The sequence below is a fragment of the Balaenoptera physalus genome (genome assembly GCF_965194825.1).
Source record: "Balaenoptera physalus genome assembly, chromosome: 10".
Classification (NCBI taxonomy): domain Eukaryota; kingdom Metazoa; phylum Chordata; class Mammalia; order Artiodactyla; family Balaenopteridae; genus Balaenoptera; species Balaenoptera physalus.
The window spans coordinates 104851857-104875313 of NC_138889.1; the positions used below are offsets into that span (position 1 = coordinate 104851857).

A 23457-nucleotide genomic window follows, 5' to 3' on the forward strand; every position below is an offset into this window, starting at 1 on the left:
CAACTGGGGAGGGCGCGGCAGATGCTGGTCATACATCCTATTAAGCATCCATCTCTGGCCGGGGTTGGCTTCACTGGCACAGTTCACCCGCACCAGCCAATGCCCAGCATGCCAGGGGGCCCTCTCTAAAGCAGACAATAGCAACAATAACAAAAATAGCAATGGCTAATGTTTATTGAGCACTTACAACGTGCCAGGCACTGTGCCAAATGCTTCACGTATGCTCCCTCATTTAATAATAAGACAACCCTATCTACAAGGCAAGGGGAAAACTGAGGCTAAGGAAGAACAGCTTGTAGCGGGTGGGGGGGCTGGAACTGGATGCAGGCAGCCCCTCTCTGGAGCCAGAGGTCTTACCCACGATGCTGCACAGCCTGTTCCTTTGCACTGTCTGCAGAAGGGGTTAGTGGACTGGGGGTCTGTTAGATTCCTGTAGTTTCTTCCTAGCTGCTATTATTTGGGGGGTGGGGAGGGTGGGAAGGAACTGGCAGAACAGCCTCCCAGCGACTCCCTCATTAGAGCCACCACAGTCCCTGCCGTGTTTTTATCTTGGAGACCCAGCTAGTCAATAGCAGAGCCAGGATTTGAACCCAGGACTTGAACTTGGCACTGCACCACTGTCTTCCAAGAAGGTCACAGTCTGGTGTTCACAGGAGGGGAGAGACCCCCCAGGGGGGTTTCAGCTCACCCAGAGGAGTGGAGACTGGAGGAGGAGACCGGAAGCAGGAGGTGGAGTTTGAATTGTAGGCCCGGATGTAGGGGCTCTGCTCCCAGAACACATCTCAGCGAGAGGACTGCGTCTAAACGCACTGCCATGTGCACAGTCAGAAGCTCTAAGTTAGGGCTTCCCTGGTGGTGCAGTGCTTAAGAATCCGCCTGCCAATACAGGGGACACGGGTTCGAGCCCTGGTCCGGGAAGATCCCACATGTCGCGGAGCAACTAAGCCCGTGCACCACAACTACTGAGCCTGCGCTCCAGAGCCCGCATGCCACAACTACTGAGCCCGCATGCCACAACTACTGAAGCCTGCGCGCCCAGAGCCTGTGCTCCACAATAAGAGAAGCCACTGCAATGAGAAGCCCGTGTACCGCAATGAAGAGGAGCCCCCCCCAAAAAAAAAAAGAGTAGCCCCAGCTCGACGCAACTAAAGAAAGCCCACGCTCAGCAATGAGGATCCAATGCAGCCAAAAATAAATAAATAAATTTATTCAAAAAAAAAAAGAAGCTCTAAGTTAACTCTGAGGCCACCAAAGTATTTGGAAAGAATACCGTCTTCCACCACCAACCAGCACCCTCAGAATGACCATGGACAGAGAGACTCTGGAAAACCGAACCATTGAAATAACAACGCAAGGTGTGAATAAGAAGACATCAGGAACTATACTCAATATTTAGTAATAAACTATAAGGGAAAAGAATCTGAAAAAAGAATATATATATATATCTGAGTCACTTTGCTGTACACCTGAAACTAACACAACATTGTAAATTAACTGTACTTCAATTAGAAAAAGAAAAAGAAGGACATCTCTGCCACTTTAGCCTTTGGCATCAGGGACGAGGGAGCATCCGCGAACCCAGAGAATAAGTGAGCCCCTTACGGCCACCCGACCTCCAGGCCCTGTTCCATCATCCCTATCACTAAGGACCCTTGAGAACACCAGAGCATCACTTCACCTTAGCATAAGGCTTAGCTTGTAAGCGACAGCAGTGACAGCTGCCCACCAAGAATAAGGACAGGGCTACTTCCTCACCACCCGGGGCCAGAACGTCAGAGCTGCAAGGGGCTTTAGTGATGGTCCCCCGCAGTCCCCTCACCAGAGGGGTCACCCGGTGCAGGGGTGTTTTGAGACAGGAGAGTCTGATGTGAGCCTCAGGCGATGGCCATTTCTTGCAACTAATTCACCCTCTGTGCAGGTCCCCTGCCAAAAAATGCCACGTCAGCCCTCATAATGAACAAAGCCAAGCTTTGTAAGCACTGAATGACTTTGGAGGGTGGGAGGAGGGGAAAAAATTGGCCAGTACTCATGTTACTCACTTGACAGCTCTGATTTCATTCCCCTGCATATCAGAGGGAGTTCTGGCTCTACCTGGCTCCTGCCTGTGTCAGAAGAGCAGGAGCTGACTCTGTCTCCCCCATTTCCCCAAGCCTAGCAGGTGTGGTACCTGAACCACCTGCCCCAGACCCACCTGGGGGCCTGATAACATCAAATTCCTGGCCCCCACTTCAGATCTACTGACTCAGACCCTCCAGGATGGGGCCCAGGAATCTGTATGTATCCAGAACCCCAGCTGATTCTGAGATTCACTGCCCTGCTGGCTCCTTTATTTAACCGTGGCCCGTCCCACTGAGGAAATCAGCCAGGCCCTGATGGGGACCACAGGGAGGGGACCCAACCATCCTGGTGTGGACTGAGGGGTTTCCTGGGACATGGGACTTCCAGGGCTAAAGCCAGGACAGTCCAGGGCAAGCCGGGAAGGTTGGTTATCCTAGCCCCTTCAAAACCCCACTCAGGGACAAAGAGCAGGGGTTCCCAAGCTCACAGGTGAGAGATTATCTCCCAATCACTCGTACTTGGGATTGGAATGGCGTTGGGATGCACTCAGAGCCGAATGTGCGCGTGGGTGATTATGCTGAGATTTCACAACGCTTCAGAGGAAAAAAGGAAGTCAGACCATGAGGAACTGACTCAGGGGCTCTAGAAAAGGGTCCATCTTCCCCAGACTGTCCCCTCCCCAAAACCTACCATCGCCACCGTGTGCTGAAAGCAGCAAACACCTGCGCTGAGCTGACTCTTCCCTCAGGATCAGACGGGTCACCCTGGGCAGGAGGAGGTCGTGAGAATCATGGGGTTCAGATGAGAACCAGAACGTCTCCTGGAGATCAGACAGCCCTGGTCCCCCATTTCTCAGATGAGAAAACTAAGGTCCAGAGGACCACATGATTGGCAGGGTCACACAGCTAACAGCCCAAAGGTGACCTCAGTCTTCCTGTTCTCCGCACTGCTCCACAAGCCCTCCTGCTGGGCAACAAAATGACCCATGCAGGAAGGGAAACTAGAAATATTAATTGAGGAGGAGGCTGGACGCAGAGACTGATCAGAGCAAAAGAGTGTGTGAGGGATCATGGTGTTCTAACCCACGTTACAGATGAGGAAACTGAGGCACACAGAGGTCCAAGGTAGTTCCCACGGTTACATACAGGAAACCTCCCTTGCAGATCACTTAAGGCCTGTCCACAGTGGCTATAGAAGTGGATTCTGCCAGCACATCTTAAGATTTGCTGTATCTGAAATGAGGGACTCTCGTGACAGTGTCCAGCAGAAATGTGGGCTGGACCACAAGGAGCTGGAGCTGGACACTTGGATCCAGAGAGCCTGTCCCGAAGCCTTCAGCCTGGGAGAGCTTTCCCAGAAAGAGTGCCTACCCAGGCCAAGTGGGGCTTACCTCGGAGAGGACATCGGGGGTGACGTCCACTCTTCCCTTTCAACAGTTTTGAGTTGTCTGAAATAATTGGTAAAAGCTTGGCTTTTTTGTCATATCTTTAAAAAATGATCATATAGCCCAGGGAACTATATTCACTATCTTGTAATAAACTATAATGGAAAAGAATTTTTTTTAATATATATGTGTATATGTGTAACTGAATCACTTTGCTGTACACCTGAAACTAACACAGTATTGTAAACCAACTATCCTTCAATAAAAAAAGAAAAAAATGATTCAAGGGAAAATAAGTCTTTCTTTAGTGGATAGAGAGGAGCAAGAGGCTAAGCCCTGAGCTTTGGAAGCAGAGAGGTGAGGAGAGTGGGATTTTAAGGTCGAGGCTGAGATTACAGAAAGAAGATCAGGGCTTCCCTGGTGGCGCAGTGGTTAAGAATCTGCCTGCCAACGCAAGGGACACAGGTTCGAGCCCTGGTCCGGGAAGATCCCACATGCCGCAGAGCAACTAAGCCCCTGCACCACAACTATTGAGCCTGCGCTCTAGAGTCCGCGAGCCACAACTACTGAGCCAGTGTGCCACAACTACTGAAGCCTGTGCACCTGGAGCCCGAGCGCCGAAACAGGAGAAGCCACAACAATGAGAAGCCCGCGCACCGCAATGAAGAGTAGCCTCTGCTCACTGCAACTAGAGAAAGACCGCACACAGCAACAAAGACACAACACAGCCAAAAATAAAAACAAAATAAATAAATAAATTTATAAAAAAAGAAAGAAAGAAGATCAAAGGATCCCCCACTAACTGGAGGGAAGGTGGTTGGGATGTCCTGGAGAGGGGGTGTCTGTATCGCAATAGGGTTGGAATCTAAATTGCCTTTTTAAGCACATTAAGATTATTTAATCTGGAGATCATAAGACATTTCCAATTTTCATACTCAAGAGTAAGAGAAGGACAATACCTAAGGATTTTAGAACTAATTTTAAAAAAGTGTTTTGAGTTCTCCATAATTAAGAATTCAAAAATATTCCCTCCAAGTCCATGACAAAATGGGAACAATCTTCCAGGAATGGACGTCTCTGTGGTTGGCCCAGTAAAACCTTGGCATTGTGGAACCCTCGGGGAATGAATGAGTCATTTTATAGAGTAGAATTTCCTGAATGGCTGAAGATGAAACCTTTAAGGGATAGACATTTAAACTTTTAAATAGAAGTCTTTCTAAAATGGCCTCTTGGCCTCCTGCATTCTAAAACAGGGTAGCTGGGACCTCGTTTCAGCAACCCCATTTCTAGGCGGCACCCTAGGGCTTAAGAGGGCCTGAAACTACTCCACTTTCAGTATCTTACATGCAGAACTTTCCCTCTATAACCCTCCTGCACTGCTGGTAGGAATGTAAGTTGGTGCAGCCACTATGGAAAACAGTGTGGAGCTTCCTCAGAAAACTAAAAATAGAATTAACATATGATTCAGCAATATTCCCGGACAAAACTATAATTCAAAAAGATACACGCACCCTTGTGTTCATAGTAGAACTATTCACAATAGCCAAGTCATGGAAACAACCTAAATGTCCATCGACAGATGAATGGATAAAGAAGATGTGGTACATATAGACAATGGAATACTACTCAGCCATAAAAAAGAACGAAATGATGCCATTTGCAGCTACATGGATGCAACTAGAGATTATCATACTAAGTGAAGTAAGTCAGAAAGACAAAGACAAATACCATATGATATCACTTGTATATGGAATCTAAAACATGGCACAAATGAACCTACCTACAAAACAGAAACAGACTCACAGACATAGAGAACAGACAGGTTGAGACATAGAGAACCACAGGTTGCCAAGGGGGAGGTTGGTGGGGGAGGGAAGTGTGGGATTAGCAGATGTAAACTATTATATATAGGATGGATAAAAAACAAGGACCTACTGTATAGCACAGGGAACTATATTCAATATCCTGGGATAAACCATCATGGAAAAGAATATTAAAAAAAGAATGTCTGTGTGTGTATAACTGAGTCACTTTTCTGTACAGCTGAGATTGCCACAACATGGTAAATCAATTATACTTCAATAAAATAATTAACAAAAAAAAAAAATAAGAGCTTTCCCTCTATAACCACAGCTCCCCGGCCGGCCACGGCTGTTCCTCACTCCCACCACCCCTGCCCTCCCCTCTCATTTCATCTCTGGCCTCTAGTCCTGCACCTCATCCCTCCTTAGGACTGACAGTTGTTGAAAACTCAGCTGCCACGCCCAGTGGGTCAGCAGTTTTCTCTGTCCCTATTTATTAAAGCTACAGAACGGAAAACTACTGAAGAAAGTCACGGAACTGTGTTATAAATTATCATAGCAACGGCCCACGTTCATTCAACATAGGACACTTTCATTTATAAATTATTATAAAGCACTTACACCCCCGAAGTAACCAGCACAGGCAGTTTTAGCCACATTTTTATGATGAAACTAAGGTCTACAGGTTAGAGGAGCTTCATAAGGTCACCTGACCAATAAATGGCGGGTGGATAACGTGAATCCAGGCCCTCTAACTCCAAATCCATGTATTTTGCTACTTTTTGAACCACCAACTCTGAAAATATCTGGTATCTAAAATCTGCCAAAAGAATGGGCAGAATAAGTAAAAACTGGCAATCCAACTGAGCTCCTTTGACATGAAGATTAGTGGAATCAAGCCTGACAATGACTTTTTACTCCCATGAGTGTTAAATCGTTGCTCATGCAAATCACTGTAATTGTTAATTGCAAAGGAGTGTTGGGTATAAACAAGCCACCAACGCATTTCTGCGGATGAACCAAAGGGTGATGTGGTTTTAACGGGTTTGCACTAAAAGTATAAGCAGTCCCTCATGGAAGAAATCCAAGGTGAGGGTGAAGGTGTCATTCTCTCAGTTTTTATCTCCAAGTCCTATAGACCAGGAATGTGTTTCTAATGATGTATCCATCTTCAGTTATTCCAGGACAACACAAAAGTGCCTTACGTTGAAACAAGTTAATTATACAGAATATTAGCCATTTGGATTTTTGCAACCCTTATTACGCCTCACCTCACTAGAATGTTCCAAGAAGACAAGGACTTGATCTTGCTCAGTGCTATCCCCAGGGTCTGGAACATAATGGGCTTTCAATAAATACTGGGTAGATCAATGAATGAAACAAAAACTTATCAATTCAAACATGCCAGGACTTCCCTTGTGGCACAGTGGTTAAGAATCCGCCTGCCAATGCAGGGGACATGGGTCCGAGCCCTGGTCCGGGAAGATCCCACATGCCACGGAGCAGCTAAGCCCGTGCGCTACAACTACTGAGCCTGTGCTCTAAAGCCCGCATGCCGCAAGTATTGAAGCCCGTGCGCCTAGAGTCCGTGCTCCGCAACAAGAGAAGCCACTGCAGTGAGAAGCCCGCGCACCCCACGAAGAGTAGCCCCTGCTCACCACAACAAGAGAAAGCCTGCACGCAGCAACAAAGACCCAACGCAGCCAAAAATAAAAATAAAATAAAAATAAAAAATAAAATTTTTTTTAATGTCCCTGATCCAGTATTTGTGATCGTTTAAACAGAGGCTATTAAGCAAATTGACCGTATATCTAAAATGAGGAAGCATTTAAACTATATGGGATAATAAACTATTTACAAACAACATGCCTGTTAATTATGAATCATTTGTATACTCATTATGGTCCCCAAGTTTCTCTTCTAAAAGACCTAGTTTAGTTGGTGGTTATGCAAAGCCTAGGTCCTTCCTCGCAGCTTAGTTCAATTACACTTAGTATAGTCTTCAAAGTAATATAATTGCATTTCTTTAAAAGAAAATACATATTCTACAATTCAAACTTTTGCAGTGATCTCACCAGAAAACATATCCTATAAACATCTTAAATTCTCGATGGCTAGCCCAGTATTCCAAAAATGCATCTTGAAACACTCAAGCCTTTTGACACTGAGGAATGCATGCTAGCAGCTGTAGTTGGTTTGAAAAAGAAAGATGGACACGCTCTCAGGCAGTTTCCAACGTACCCTGCTAGAACTTGCAGCAGTGTCTTTCTTTCCTCCATATATATATCGAGTGGCCCAGATCTGCCATTTTCACCATCAAATTGTTGCATATGTTTAACTCTTTTGAAGTTCAGTTCAGCTCAGCAAACACTTCCTGCAGCTTGATCCTGGGTCAGATGCAGCCCCGGTACTGAGGGCTCAAGGATGAGAAAACATGTAGTCCCTCCCCTCCAGAATCTTCTTCCATTGGGGAGAATTGTATGAGTTATATTCATTATATTGGGATTATGTTGACATAACCAGACTATAACGAGAGCTATGGGCTCTCACAGCATAACGGGCTGTGTGGGTACAGGTAAAGGAACAGGTCATTCCACAAGAGGGAGAGGTGTCAGGGACAGAGAAGGTGACATGTGAAACCATTCAAGTTTACAAGGCGGACAACACGGGGAAAGCAGAAAGTACTGCTCAACCACATATGAACGCTGGATCATAAACAAAAAATTATGTGGAAAAACCCCATAGAGATTAGAAAACACTCCCGTAACTAGGGCTCTGGTTCCTAGCCACCAAAACCACAAAAGTTGAGAAGTTTAAAACTCATCTAATCATCCAATTGCTTTGTCATGCAGCCACAGAGTGAGGCGTGAGTGCTGAGTAAAGGGTCCAATGAGTGGCCATCGCAGGCGGGCAGGTCAATAACTTGGTGAATGACCCTTCGCAGCAGATCATCATCTCCTGACAATCTTCAACTCATCTCTGTTCTTTCCGGGTGGGGAGGGGGGAGCAGTGGGACGTCTAAACAGCCCCGTTATCCACAATAACCCTGTGCCAACCCAGCTGGTGAATGTCAATTCAGTACATAGATAATACGAGATAACGGGTCTGTTGCAACCCTTCGGGCCTAACCCTCCCTGCCACGCCCCAGATGCCCGCTCCACCTGTGGTCTACCGCTGCAAGTTAAAGAACTTCTGAGTTTATTTGCACCACTACGGGAGAAGTTGGGCATGAGCTTCAGCCCCCTGCAGCCATAGGGATGAGGACCAAGGGGTCACTATCTGGAGCCATGGGGAGGCCGGCAGTCCTTGGAGGAGTGCTTTCTGGCTGCAAGCACAGCTTGAGCTACCCTAAAGCAGGACTTCCCTGGTGGTGAGTGGTTAAGACTCCATGCTCCCAATGCAGGGGGCCCAGGTTCAATCAGGGAACTAGATCCCGCATGCCACAACTAAAGATCCTGTGTGCTGCAACTAAGACCCGGTGCAGCCAAATAAATAAATATTAAAAAAAAAAAAAAGCCACCCTTGAGCAGAGTTTCTCGAAGCGACATTTCCGACATTTCCTGCTGTGACTTCCCTGGTGGTCCAGTGGGTAAGACTCCGCGCTCCCGATGCAGGGGGCCTGGACCCAGTTTTGATCCCTGGTCGGGGAACTAGATCCCATATGACACAACTAAGAAGTCCGCACGCTGCAACTACAGACCCCTCGTGCCATAACTAAGACCTGGCGCAGCCAAAATAAAATAAAAAATAAAAAAACACTTCGCGCTGGATAATTCTTTGTTGTGGGAGACGGGTCTGTGCACTGTAGGATGTCTAGCCCCATCCCTTGTGTCTCAGTCGGTTTAGGCTGCTGTGACAAATACTGTAAACCATAGACGGGGTGGCTTAAACGACAGAAATCTGTCTCACAGCTGTGGAAGCTGAAAGTCTGAGATCAGAGTGCCAGCATGGTAGGGTTCTGGTAAGAACCCTCTTCCCGGTTTGCCGACGACCTCTTACTTGCTATATCCTCATATGGCTGAGAGACAGAGAGGCTGAAACGAAGCAGAAGACGAGGCGCGGGCTCAGGCTGGCAAGGGGACCACCCACCAGCGCCCACCCTCACCACCCATGTTATCAGTACACCCTGCGGCTACAAGTCCTCCACCTCCTCTCCGAGTCTGTCTTTGCGTTACTATGAAAAAAACAAACAGTCGGGGCAAATCACACCCCCACCAGAAACCTCTGCGTTATGATGGATATTTATTGGCCGCTTAATCTGTGCCAAGCACTGTTCTAAGCCCTTGCAGGAATTCTCTCATTTAATCCTTACGACACACCTATGCGATTGGTACTGTAACTATAAATGTCATAAATGGGGAAAGAGCGGAACAGAGACGGAGGGAGACCTGCCCAGGGCCAGGCAACCAATAGGAGGCCAGGCAGACCGCAGCATGCGCGCCTCGCCTCCATCCTCCGTAGCAGTTAGGAGAAAGAGAAGCTAAGAAGAAAGGGGGAGCCCGGAGAAGAAAGAAGAGCATGAATAAGGAGAGATGAGACGGGAAAGGCCCGTCTGGCCATGCTCCTTGTGGTGGGGGGAGGAGTGCCCTCCTTGCCACTGTCACGCCCCACGAGGGCCCCGGACAGCTCCCTGGGGTCAGGAGTCTGCCTCTTCAAGAGGAAGGAGGCACAATCTCCTGGTTGAGGCACAGGGTTGGCTCCGTATCAACTCTTTCTCCTGTGCCCACAGGCCCCTTTCCCACAACTCCTGAGCCTGTTTGGCCTTCCCATGTGGTCTAGACCTGGAGCGGATCTGGCGCCTGCTTCTCTGGGTGTCTCCACTTGGCTTGGCCCTCGTGGCTCTCGCACACCAGCGCCCCTGATTTTTCTCACCGCTGTGGACCCCACATACCCCTCCCCACCCTGAGCCCCTGCCCTACTCTGGCCTCCCCTGGTGGGCTCCTCACCCTGGCCTGGGACCCAGGGCTCATGAACCCTCCCTGAACTGACCAGTCCACACAATTGTCCCTCCCGTCCTCCCACCCTGAGCTCTTAGGCCTTGGTCAACACCCTACCCTAAGCAATACCTGCCAGAAACCAGCCACTGCCCACCCCAGGGTCCCTCTGACACCATACAGTCACCTCCCACTTCCTACCTCTCAACCAGCGCTCCCTGACTCATCCCAGCCCTCCCATGCATCTAAACTCAGCCAGCACGGCCTGTGCCAGGAAGGCATTTCCCCTCACCCTCCTCCCAGCCTCTGCCAGAATTCCTCAGAGAGGTCCAGACCCCTACATGAGGATTGCCAGGGGCCCTTGTTTAAAATACTGTGACAGTGAAATAAGCCAGACACAAAAGGACCCACAGTGCATGATTCCACTTACAGAGGTCCCTAGAGTAGTCAAATTCAGAGATGGAAAGTAGAGCGGTGGTCACCAGGGACTGGGGGAGGGGGAGGGGGCGTGGTTGTTTAATGGGGGCAGGGTTTCAGTTTGGGGAGATGAAAAAAGTTCTGGAGATGGTTGGTGGTGATGGCTGCAGAACACTGTGAATGTACTTAATGCCACTGAACTATGCACTCAAAATGGTTAAATGGTAAATTTTCTATTCTCTATATTTTACCACAATTTTTTTAAAATGCTGTGACAAAATCAGAATCTTGAGAGTGCTGCGGGGAAACCCACGTTTTTAACCAGCTCCCCAGTGGTTCTTATGCCCCCTCAGCATGAGAGCCGGGAATGTCATGGCCTCTTAGCTGTGCGACCTCAGTCAAGTCACAGAACATACAGATCCCAAAGTCCCTTGTCTGGAAATGGACATGAGACTTTCCTCACCTGTTCTTGTGCGGATTACACGAGATGAGGAATACAAAGTGCCAGGAGTGTGGGAGCTGCCCAGCAAAAGTGAACTTGACAGTTGGTCCACAAACGCTTACTGAGCAGCCTGGGTACCAAGCTGAGCCGGGACCTGCCCTCAGTCATCCCTCAAGTCCCAGCGCCTGCACACCGCGGGGGTCTCCCTTCCCCCATGCTCAGGCCTCCGAAGAGTTACCTGCCAGAAACAACATCTGGCAACAGGTAAGGAGGTTCCTGACTTCTCAGAGGCCTCGGCTTGGCAGCTCCAATCCGCACACACATTCCATTTCTCCCAGCAAGAGCCCAGGGGCTGGGAGGGGCGGGGCAGGCCCCAAGGCCTCCTCACACCAAAGCTGGACCCCTCCGGCCCTGCCACTGCTCCTCCCGGCCTCCGTCACCGACCCAGGGCACTTGGTTCAGCTCTCACTCGGGCCATTTCTACCAGCTTCTAGACCTCAGGAGAGCACTGGTAGGAAAGTGCCTCTTCTTTTCTTTTTTTCTCCTCTTTTACTTTTCCCAAATTGACCACCTCTAGCCATGTTTAGAAAAGAAGAAAGTCTACACTAGTACAAAAATAGCTTTAAAATAATACCTCCCAGGCCTTTTGGGATAAAAGTGTTTCACTAATGTCAGACAGCTAAGATTACAAAGTGCATCTACTTCAGCACTTACCGTAATAAGATAGTTGGATGTTTTTAATACCTTTATTTTTTTTAAAGAGGTCCATTTACTTGCGTAGTGTGCGGTCTGTAAAGGAGTAAATGTGCTAGGAAATTACCTAAAGAGTCACATCAGGCCAACACTTTTGTCTTGGGTACCAGGAGGGTCGGAAGGCTGCCAGGCTGCTCGTGACCCCTTTATGAAGGTGTCTCCCCAAGGGCCTGTCACGTGCCAAGGAGGACACCCTGGAGAAGGGCCAGGCCTCCAGCCCTCCAACCCAACCCCCCCCCCTTCCTTCCCTCTGCGTGAGGCCGTAGCATAAAATCAAAGTCCTCTTTCTAGAACCGGCTTTCCAAGTGGGTGATCCAGCCCTGTGTGCAATCTTGTCCTTTTCCCTGTTTTGCCTAAGAAACTATTCTTGAAAATTTTCCAAAATGGCATTGGAGAATATTCGTATCTCGAATATTTCACTTCAGTGAAGTGTTTTTCACTTTAATTAAAAGCGATGGCAACTTTGGCAGGTGCCAGGGAGCTGGAATCCAGAGAAGAGGGAGTAAGATGCCCGGTGCCCTTGTGGCTTGATTCTGCCAGATCTGTAGAAGGCTGTCACCCGCTCTCTCCCCATTTCCAGCAGGAGGACAGTAGGCAGGGCTTGGGAAGCCTTGCCTCGCCCAGACCCCCCCTTCCTGCCAGGCAGGCAGCCCTCTGGCCCCCACTGGTGCCCGCTGGGGGAGCAGACTCGACCCAGTGCCCTGTCCTGGACCCTGAGAGCCACAGAACCCTCCCCTTTGCCAATCTTGCCTCTCTACTCCTTTTTAGATCCCCCAGTGACTGATACTCTAAGGGTGGGAGAAAAAAAAGCTCAAGGGTTACATTAAATCATTGGTTGTGACAAAGTGCGTCATTCTATGTACATCAATTCAGAGGCTAATCAAGCAAACAGGATTAGTGAGAGGAGGGCCTAACCCTTTCTCAGAGGGTTAAGCCTCCAAAGCCTTGATCTCTGGCCCCAAACAGGGCCTTCCTTCCTGAGCTCTCTGCTATGCCAGGAATTCTGCACACAGTAAAAAAAAAAATAAAATCTCCCCTGGATTTACTACTTTCTGATCTGACCAAGTTGGAATGCCTGCATGGAGAAACGCTCCTGGCCTGGAGAAGGGCAACACTGCGAAGGAAACCGGACCTCAGTAAATAACGCCTGTCACAGATAAGCCCAGAGGCTGTCTCCCATGAGGGACTGGATGTAAGAACAGCGCAGCCTGGGTAGTTGCTGCGCTGACCCTTCACCCTGAGGTAACTTGGATGAGAAGGAAGGTGTTATGGGCTGAATTTGTCCCCTGCCCCCCAAATTCACATGTAGAAGTACCTCCAGTACCTCAGAAAGTGACTGTATTTGAAGATGGTCTTTAAAGAAGCAGTTAAGTTAAAATAAGATCATTAGGGTGGGCCCTAACCCCATATGACTGGTGTCCTTATAACATGAGGAAATAAGGTCACAGACAGTTACAGAGGGACAACCACGTGGAGACAGGAAAAGACCATCATTTATAAGCCAAGGAGAGGGCCCTCAAGAAAACCACCCTGCCACACCTCGATCTTGGACTTCTAGCCTCCAGGTTTGTGAAAAAACAAATGTCTGTTGTTCAGCCATCTGGTCGATGGCACTTTGTCCTGGAGGCCCGAGCAAACTAGTACAGAAGATGCAGCTGTAGAAAACTACGTGCCCCGGATGCAAGTGGCACAGATGAAACTTCAGGAAGTTCAGAGAAGAGGTGAGATTTATTAAGAACTTGCAGGGAGGGTGGGAGATCCTCAGATATGATGTTTGGCTACAACTGATTCACTGAGAAAATTTATGCTGCATCTGTGGAAGTCCTTTCAGTCAAATCGCTGAGGAGGAAAAGAGAAGAATGAAAGAAAAGTGAATCTGCTCTGTATGTGGAATTTCCAGAATTCCCCTCCATGTGGGGTCCTGGGTTGGGGTGGCCACGAGAAAGGTGTGCAGGACTTGGAGGGTGCAGGGGAAGTGCAGCCCTTTTGTGCTCTGAGGATGGAGCAGGGCAGACAGATGCGGGGCAGTTCAGGCATACTTCTTAGTGTTGGGGCAGCCACTGGCCCGAAGCCCCTCCACTCCTGGGCCAGGTGTGTGCAGCTCTGGGGTGCGGGGCCCCTGCTTGCCCCGAATGTCACTGCATCATGGTGATCTCAGGTGGTGAGAGCCCTTCCGGTCTGTCCCCCATCTTTCCCACTCTGCGTGCATCTTCCCTCCCAAGCTGGTCCAGCCGAGACCAGCATTCTAGGCTCGACCCTCCAGCGCCTCGTTCCTGCCTCCGCACCTCCTACCCTCAGACCTACCACTGCCACCAAAAAAAACTCCCCAAACCTCTGCTTCTAGCAAGTCATCCTTCAGCACACTTCAAAGGCTGGGTCCTTCCAGATCAAGTCTAAACTCTCTGACTAGATGCTAAGACATTTCATAACCTGTTCCCAACTTACTGCCCCGCCGTCTTCCCTGCTGCTCCCCAATACATGAGCTCTGCCGAGTGAGGCCAGTCCCTTCCTCCCTGTTGGGGTCTGCCATGCCCACTCCATCACTCAGATACGTCCCCACGCTGTCAGACCTTTCCTTCTTCAAGGTCCAGCTCAAGTCTCATCTCCTTCACAAAGCCTTCATCAAGGCCATTGGGTGCAGTATTTAAGAGAAAAGACCCTGGAGCCAGGCTGTCTGGATTCAAATCCTGGCTTTGCCCTTCCAGCTCTGTATGACTTTGAACAAATTACTTAATCTTTCTGTGCCTCAGGTTCCTCCACTGGAAAATGGAGATGAACAGGGTTCACAGGGTTATTGTGAAGATTAAATGAGTTAAGTCACGTAAAGCATTTGTATTGTGCCCGACACATAGAAAGCACTTGATAAGGGTTAGTTCTTATTTCATTTTTATTATTACCTGACCATTTCATCCCTCTCCAAGACTCTTTCCCCTGAACTTCTACACCTGGTATAATAGAGACCACATCATTCAAGTACTTAATTATAGTCAGTCTTGTACTGTTTGCTGCAATTTCATGTGTAAAAAACAGGAACAAGAACATTTTATCTGTGATCAGAACATCAATAAGCAATAGCTTATTCATGAACATAAACTATTCCTCATTCTTTACTTGCAGCATAAGGGGGAGAACTTGCCCTGCTTCTTCCTGGTAGCATTTAACCCCTAAGAGACCCAGGAGGAAAAAGATAGGGACAAAGTGTCAGGAACAGGACGACATGAAAATGCCCACAGAATGGTCCTGAAACCCACTCTCCTGGAACATTTGAACACCAAGAAGATGACATTTTGACAGACATGGTTTTCACATCAAGAAGCACTGTCTGGGGGTGGTCTGACCAGAGGCAGGGCCCTCAGCCAGTGTCTGCTCCCTGGAAACTGAACAGCACCCAAGTAACAGAAGACCCCAAAGGCCCAGGGCCCAAGGGGCCAGCAGATGGCCATAGTATCAAGGTGGGGTGGGCCCCTGACGCTGTGCAGGCTCCCAGCTTTGCTGCCAAGGGCCTTCTGGTTCACCAACCAAACCACTGAAAGCTCATGAATCAGTCCATAGATCAAGACAATACAGGAGTTATGCAGCACTCAGCTGTTTCAGGTCTCCATTTCTTCCACTTTAAAATGAAGGGATTGGTGGAACCAGAGGATAGCTAACAAACCACCCAGTTCTGCAATTCTGCACAGTGAGTTCTTTGCACAGTCAGAGCAAGCAAAGGCAGTCAAGGAGGACTCTGAGAGTTTGATTTCCATCAATACTACCCAAAGCACTCTATAGATTCAAAGCAATCCCCATCAAAATTTCAAAGGCATTTTTCACAGAAATAGAAAAAAAAAATCCCCAAATTTTTATGGAATCACTAAAGTCTCCGAATAACCAAAGAAATCTTGAGAAGGAAGAAAGTTGGAGGCATCACACTTCCTGGTTTTAAACTATATTCCAAAGCTGTCGTAATCAAAACAGTATGGTATTGGCATAAAACAGACACATAGATCAATGGAACAGAATAGACAGCCCAGAAATTAAACCATGCATTTATGGTTAATTAACTTACAACAAAGGAGCCAAGACTATACAATGGGAAAAAGATAGTCTCTTCAATAAATGAGAGTTTAATTTCCCCTTCCCCGTACACAGAGCTGCACAAAAGAAGGAAAAAAAACAGAGCCACAGAATAGCTCATCTCTGCTTCACGCATTTGGCACTAGAGCCCTCCTGGCTGAGAGGTGCCAAAGCTAGGGATGAATACAACAAGGTGTGCAACTTACCCAGGTTTAAGTTTCAGCTCTGACACTTACAGGCAAGTTACGTGGTTTTTGTGAAGCCTCAGTTTTCTCAGCCAATACACAAGGCTAATAATAATACTTACTTCATGCACTTATTGATTAAAATGTAAAGCACCTTGCACAGGACCCAAAGCAGAGGAGGTGCCCAAATCATTCAGAAAATGTTGATCAGGTACCCACTAAGGGACAGACACCATTCCAAGGCACTGGAGCACAGTCTTGCACACACACAAAAAAACTCCCCCTTATAGAGTTTACTTTTAGAAGGGGAAGACAGATAATAAGAAATAACCTTAATAAAGGTCAGATTTCCTCAAAAGCACAGGAGAAGAATATGAAGAAAAATCAATTAGGGTAAATAGGATAGAGAAGGAAGTGTGATTTCTGGGTAGAATTCTCAGCAAAGTCCACTCAGAGAAGACGAGCCTTGAATGGACACCTCAGTAAATGTCACTATTATCCTCATGGCCAGTCCTGTTGGCACCAGGGTTTGGTGCCAACAATGTATCTTTCCTGGTGTCCAAGTGGGCATTTCTCCCCAACATATCTCACAAAAGAGAGTGTCAGAGTTGGAAGAGACTCAGATTCTCTGGTTCATTTTATAGAGGAAGAATGAAACCCACAAATGCAGGCCGACAAACCCAGGGTCACATGGTTAGTTCAGAGACCGAGATTGGTGCCACCTCCAGTCTCCTGACACTAAGACCAATATTCTTGCCTCTGCTTCATACCCTGTCGCCCTAGGCTGACTCAGACCCATGTAAAATTGAGGCCTGGAGCCTGGAAGATTTCTAGCCTGGTGTTGTATTTCAGCCTGCACAGTAGCTCATGGTTATTAGCTGTGCAGTCTGAATATATCTCTTTCAGACATGTTTACAGGGGAAAAAAATTATCATGGATTTGCAAGAAGACATCCACGAACCAGTGACCCCAGTTTGAACAAATAAAAATTAAAGACGATCTATTCAGGGCATCCCTGGGCACCAAGAATACCACACACACAAATGCAACCACCCTGGAACCACTTATATGACACTCCTCAGCTGTAAGGCAGTCATCAAAAGACCAAGAATTTGTTGCCTTTTTTTCCCCTCAGATTGTCATCAAAATGTAAAAACACTATTTGATTTGTGTAGACTCTTTGAGCCCCTGAGAAGATACCCACAGAGTCCAGTTTGGGGAACTCAAATATGGCACAGGTTTTTGAAGGGCTGTTTGTTATAGGATAAATCCTTGCAGTGATCGGGGCATTTACAAGAACTACTAAGGCTAAAGGGAGCTGCAAAAAGTGATCAACCCAGTTTGCTTCATTTTGAAGCTGCCCTGGGCCAGAAGGATGAGACTGGAGCCTGGTAGCCATGGGACTTTCATACATCTGCATAACTCTCAGAGACTAGGAACATCTGTGGGCCGTTTAGGTGGGGACCTCAAACCACCATCCATCCATTCATTGAACAGATACTAATTGAGAACCTAGTGCGTGTCTGGCACTGTTACAGGCACTGAGGATATGACAAGAAACCAAACAAAACCCCTGACATCATGAAGCTTACATTCTAGTGAGGAGGAAGGAAAGGAACAGATTAGGGAGTGAATATGTGTCAGACAGTGATAAGTAAGTGGGTAAAAGGCATGGGTGATGCCTGGAATCAGGAGAGCAAGGGCTTGTTACTTTAAGTAAGTTTTCAGAGAAGGGGTCTCTAGAGAGGTGACATTGGAAGGCGAAGAGTTTGTCAAGGGAAGAACATTCTAGGCATAGTTCTCCGCAAACTCAAAAGCCCTGAGGCGGAACAGCAAGGGGACACTTGTGGCCTGAGCTGATGAGAGAAGGAGAGGTGGGGTCAGAAGAGCAGTGAGGGCCAACAGACCTTTGCAAGCACTTAAACTTTGCCTCGAGTGAGATGGGGAGTGAGATGCTGGAATGAGGAATGACATTATTTGACTAATGTTTTTAAAGGGTTGAACCTATTGCTGTGCTCAGAAGAGACCAGAGGGGAACCAAGACTGAAACAGGGAGAGCAGTTAGGAGACAATTGTCATAATCCAGATGAGAGGTGTGGTGGCCTGGATCCGGCAGCAACGTTCGGGTTGGGGAGAAGTGACTCAATTCTGGATACGGAAGATGGAGCTGATGGGAGTTGCTCATTGTCTAAACATGAGCTGTAAAAGAATTCAAGAAGTCCAAGATGACACCACAGTTTTAGCCTGAAGCACCTGAGGGTAGAGTTGACATTGATGGAGATAAAGTCTGTGGGAGGGCCTGGGGTGGGATGGGGGTGGGGGAGAAGGGAGGTAAAGAGAAAATTTTCCCACCAGGTGTTCAAGCTCTGATCTTGATTTATAAAGTCAACCTTGCATAAGAGATGGACCATATGATCCCACAATTCCACCACAGGACATAACACCCAAAAGAATTGAAAGCAGGGACTCATACTTGTACACCAATGTTCGTGGCAGTGCCATTCACAGTAGCCAAAAAGTGGAAACAACTCAAATGTCCATTGACAGATGACTGGATAAGCAAAATGTGACCTATACACACAATTCAGCCTATAGAAGAAAGGAAGTTCGGACACATGCTACAGCATGGATGTACCTTGAGGACATTATGCTATGTGAAGTAAGCCAGCCATCAAAGGACAAATGTATGGGGCTTCCCCGGTGGCGCAGTGGTTAAGAATCCGCCTGCCAATGCAGGGAACACGGGTTCAAGCCCTGGTCCGGGAAGATCCCACATGCTGCGGAGCAACTAAGCCCGTGCGCCGCAACTACTGAGCCTGCGCTCTAGAGCCCGCGAGCCACAACTACTGAAGCCCACGTGCCTAGAGCCCGTGCTCCACAGCAAGAGAAGCCACCGCAACGAGAAGCCCTCGTACCGCAACAAAGAGTAGCCCCCTCTCGCCGCAACTAGAGAAGGCCCGCGTGCAGCAATGAAGACCCAACGCAGCCAAAAATAGTAAATGAATAAAATAATTTTTTTTTAAAAAGGACAAATGTATGACTCCACCAATATGAGGCACCTAACGTAGTTAAATTCATAGAGACAGAAAACAGAATCGTGGTTGCCAGGAACTGGAGGGAGAAAAGGGGAAGTTATTGCTTAATGGGAACAGAGCTTCTGTTTGGGAAGATGAAAGTGTTCTGGGGACAGAGAATGGTGATGAGTGCACAACAATGTGAATGTACTTAATGCCACTGAACTGTACACCGAAAAATGGTTAAAACGCTAAATCTTATGTATATTTTACAATTAAAAAAAAAATAGATGGCAATCTCACAGGTTAGTCCACTGGCAAAGGCTCTATAAAGCTTTAGAGGGACTTCCCTGGAAGTCCAGTGGTTAAGACTCCACACTTCCACTGCAGGGCCACAGATTTGATCCCTGATCAGGGAACTAAGATCCCGAATGTGCAAAACATAAATAAATAAATAAATAAAGGCTTTAGAGATTTATAAATACAAACTCAAAAAAAAAAAGAAAACATCATCCTAGAGTTTCCCCATGGTTAGTGGTGGTTGCAGGAATATCTGCACCCAATCCACCAAGAGGGCTTCAACAGGGAGAGACAGAGCACTGGGGGAGGGGCAGAGGTGAAATAGAAGCCTATTCCAGGCAGAAAGAACAATATGAAAGAGATACGACTGGGAATTCCCTGGTGGTCCAGTGGTTAGGGCTCGGTGCTCTCACTGCCAGGGGCCCAGGTTGGATCCCTGATTGGGAAACTAAGATCCCACAAGCCATGCAGCACAGCCAAAAAAAAAGAGAGAGAGAGAGAGAGAGAGGACTTGAATAAGACGGCCAGAGAAGCAAAGAAGATTGAAACAACGGGAGCAGGGATGCTGTGAACCACCAAAGGCGGGGAGACCTGATGACGGCTTTGGGACCCGGAGAAAGGCATCGTGCTTAACATCCTGTGTGAAGCTGATAAAGGGGCATAATTACCCTCACATTACTGAGTACTTACTCTGTGTCTAAGCCCTGCACAGCTACTTACTGGCTTAATCCTCACAACCACCACACAAGGGAAATACTCTAATCATCCTGATTTCACAAATGGGGAAACAAGAACCCGTCCCATCAGAAGGTTAGAGTAGCAGAAACAGGATTGAAACCCCGGCAGTCCAGTTCCGGAGTGGAGCTCTTAACCACTAGGCTACCCAGCTCCCAATGCCAGACAGTGTGACGTGCAAACATTGTGACTTTGGGGGTGGACATTTATAGATTCAACTTTCCAGCATTTCATCTTTCAAAACCCTCTTAGGCACTTAAGACACCACGTGGCCAGAGAGATGTCTTGAGCAAAAGCCCCACTGGTCTGAACGTCACAGTCTTATCTCAAAGTCCAGCCATGGCTCTCTGATCAAACGCACTGATTTTCTGCTTATTTACCAAAATGGCTCTTTATGACAACAGCTGACAGCAAGTGTTGCTGTGAGAAAGCCGATCCCAAGCTCTGTTCTGTTTTTTAACTATTAAGGGACACAGCAGAATCCTCTTGAGAAGCTGAAGTAGAGAAAGCCAGAGGCCAATGGCAGGGGCAGGAAATGTTCGTTTCTGCTGAAGTCACGTTTACCTGAAATTCCGACTTCAAAGTCCATGAAAGTGAGGGCCATGAAAGAAGGTTTCAAAGGAAACATTTGTGATCAGGGAAAAGCCTGTGACCTGGCCAGTAGAGGAGTCCCAGCAAGGATAGCTGTAATCTTTCTCCTGCCGTTTAAAGCAAAGCTTGTGAAGATGAAAAGCCACAGCAAGTTCTTCTAAGCTCCACAGACTTTATGTGAATCCCCGTGCCTGGCTGCATTAATTCTACCTCCTTCTGTGCTGGCTGTTGGTAAATGCTTACTGAATGAATAGATGTGATGCATCCAGTGTATAACAAGTCCTTTGGGGAAAGGGGTCAAATCCCAATCATCTTTAAATCTTGAGACACTTAATAAATGTTGAAGTACATCGTACTAGAAAAAAGTGCTGCGTTGGAAACGCAAACACTGTGAGAGGCTAGAAGCTGCTCCCAAAAGGACGAGAGAGGAGTATGCAGCCACGTGAGTGCTGGGAAGCCAGCCAGAAGCTCCTGCCATCATCTCTCTATTTTATGTGCCAGGCATGCTGTGCAGGGGACCTTCCCGGGTCCCCAGGGGATGTGAAGTCTAGCAGAAGCCCAGTACTGTGGGAGTTGAAACGGGGGTGCCCGACACCACAGGAGGGCACTGAGCCCAGACCCAGAGGCTCAGGGGGTCTGAGGTAGTGACTCAAAGGCCCAGAAAAACGAGGGACAGAAAGAGTGTGGGGGAGAATTGTGAAGACAGGAGCAGGGACCAACATCATGAATTTGGGTACCAGCAAGCACTTTGGTATGCCTGGGGCGAAAGGTGCACATGGGAAAGCCATGGGTGCTGAAATGGAAGCAGGTCATGGCAGCCTTGGGTGCTAAGCCAAAGACATGAACTTCACCCTGAAAGCCAAGAGGAGCCTCTGAAGAATTATAAGCAGGGGAGTAACATGATCTGATTTTTATTTTAGACTGGCCTCTACTTAAAGCTCACTCCCTCTGTGGAGGAAAAGGTCTAAGACAGGCGGACCAGTAAATAATGGTGGCGACTGCAGTAAATAATGAAAACTTAAGATGTCAGGGATGTTAAGGAGGGGGGTGCTGGTGTGGCGACCAGATGGTTACAGAGCTGATCAGAGGCAGAGAAAACTCGACGGGGTTCCGGCTGGCAGGGTGAGGGGAGGTGGAGGTGGGCCCAGTGCTGGAAAGCAGGCTTGAGAATCAGCGGCCCCAAGAGGGTGCCCAGAGAGTCCAGAGCGAGAAAAATAAAGAGCCCAGGACAGGTCCTCGGGAAATTCTGCTATTTGTGAGCTCGTGGGAAGAGAGGGGGCCATGAGGGGCCTGGGAAGAGGGGGCAAAGTGGTCCTAACCATGCAGACAAAAGAGAAATCACTAAGGAATTCCCTAGCGGTCCAGTGGTTAGGACTCGGCACTTTCACAGCTGCAGCCTGGGTTCGATCCCTGGTCGGGGAACTGAGATCCCGCAAGCTGTGCAGTGAGGCCAAAAAAAAAAAGAAAAAGAAAAAAGAGAGAAATCACTAAGCCAAGGGAGGAGGGGGATTCCAGGAGGGAGAGGACACAGCACCAAGCGCCCCGAGACTACCCTGGGCAGAAGGAAGGCTGAGCAAGAACAGGTGTGGGGGGAGACGGGGGAAGCCCCATGGCAGTGGGTGGGGCACTGGCACGAGGAAGAGGTGATAGAGAAAGCAGGCGATCTTTTCAAGCAGGTCGGCTCTTCAAGGACAACACCACGGCAAGGAGGGGGGGTGGGCGCTGAAGGAGGGTTGCTTTAAAGGGGGAAGGGCGAGAGCATATGTATCTGCTGAAAGGAGATGCCAAGATAAAGGTGGGGTGCCGAGGAGAGCAGGGGTGACTGAGGGAGGTGAGGGAAGGGTATGCACAGAACCCCTGGAGGGATTAGCCTCGGAGCCAAGGCTAATGCCAAGATGGAGGAGGTGGGGGGGTCGTCTGCGGGGGCGAAGGGACAGGAAACCCCAATTCCCCAGTGACGAACAGTGGCTGCTCCAGCTGGTGGTGCCATGTGAGATGCAGGCTGGGTGAAGATGTCAACATTTCAAGAGAAGCTAGGCTATTCCTCTTGAGTACGTTCCCGATTTTCTGGAAATCTCCTGATTTTTAAATGTTCGCAACTACCTCAAATACAGTAAGCCCCAAACCTGACTATGGCCCAAATTAAGATCCTTATGGGGGCTTCCGTGGTGGCGCAGTGGTTGAGAATCTGCCTACACGGGTTCGAGCCCTGGTCTGGGAAGATCCCACATGCCGCGGAGCAACTGGGCCCGTGAGCCACAACTACTGAGCCTGCGCGTCTGGAGCCTGTGCTCCGCAACAAGAGAGGCCGCGATAGTGAGAGGCCCGCGCACCGCGATGAAGAGTGGCCCCCGCTTGCCACAACTAGAGAAAGCCCTCGCACAGAAACGAAGACCCAACACAGCCATAAATAAATAAAACCCAAAAGTTAAAAAAAAAAACAAAACCCAATTTAAAAAAAAAAAAAAAAAGATCCTTATGACCAGGATTTCCACTTCCCACAGTTACTTCTTCCTCTCATCTCCCCCTTCATGTGGGCGTCTCCCCTCCGGAGAAAGCATTTCCTTTACAGGATCCAAAATACTTTTTCCTAAACTCTGTGGATCTTCACTAGAAGTAGGTACTAACACTGAAGTTCTAAGTCTCTGGTCTCTGCCCCACCCTGAATTCAACAGATACTGTCCTATAAGCCGTGTAAATGTTCCACATATGCCACAAATGTTAACAGCCCTACATACAAAGAAACCCTTGAGACTCCTTTGGAAGGAGTCAATTATTCTTCTATA

At 48.1% G+C, this 23457-nt stretch overlaps 1 protein-coding gene across 2 annotated transcripts in view; it reads right to left on the reverse strand.

Moving 5' to 3' along the window:
* AHNAK (AHNAK nucleoprotein) overlaps nucleotides 1-23457 on the reverse strand; it is a 93435-nt gene that overhangs the window by 12040 nt on the left and 57938 nt on the right. The window contains exon 6 of one of the 2 annotated variants that reach the window (XM_082477870.1): nucleotides 13266-13629. The exons of the other annotated variant lie outside the window; for it this stretch is intronic. Within the exon in view, the coding sequence (XP_082333996.1) occupies nucleotides 13622-13629 (8 nt within the window). The 3' untranslated portion in view covers nucleotides 13266-13621. Of the gene's footprint in view, nucleotides 1-13265; nucleotides 13630-23457 lie in introns of those variants that run through there. 2 annotated transcript variants of the gene reach the window in all.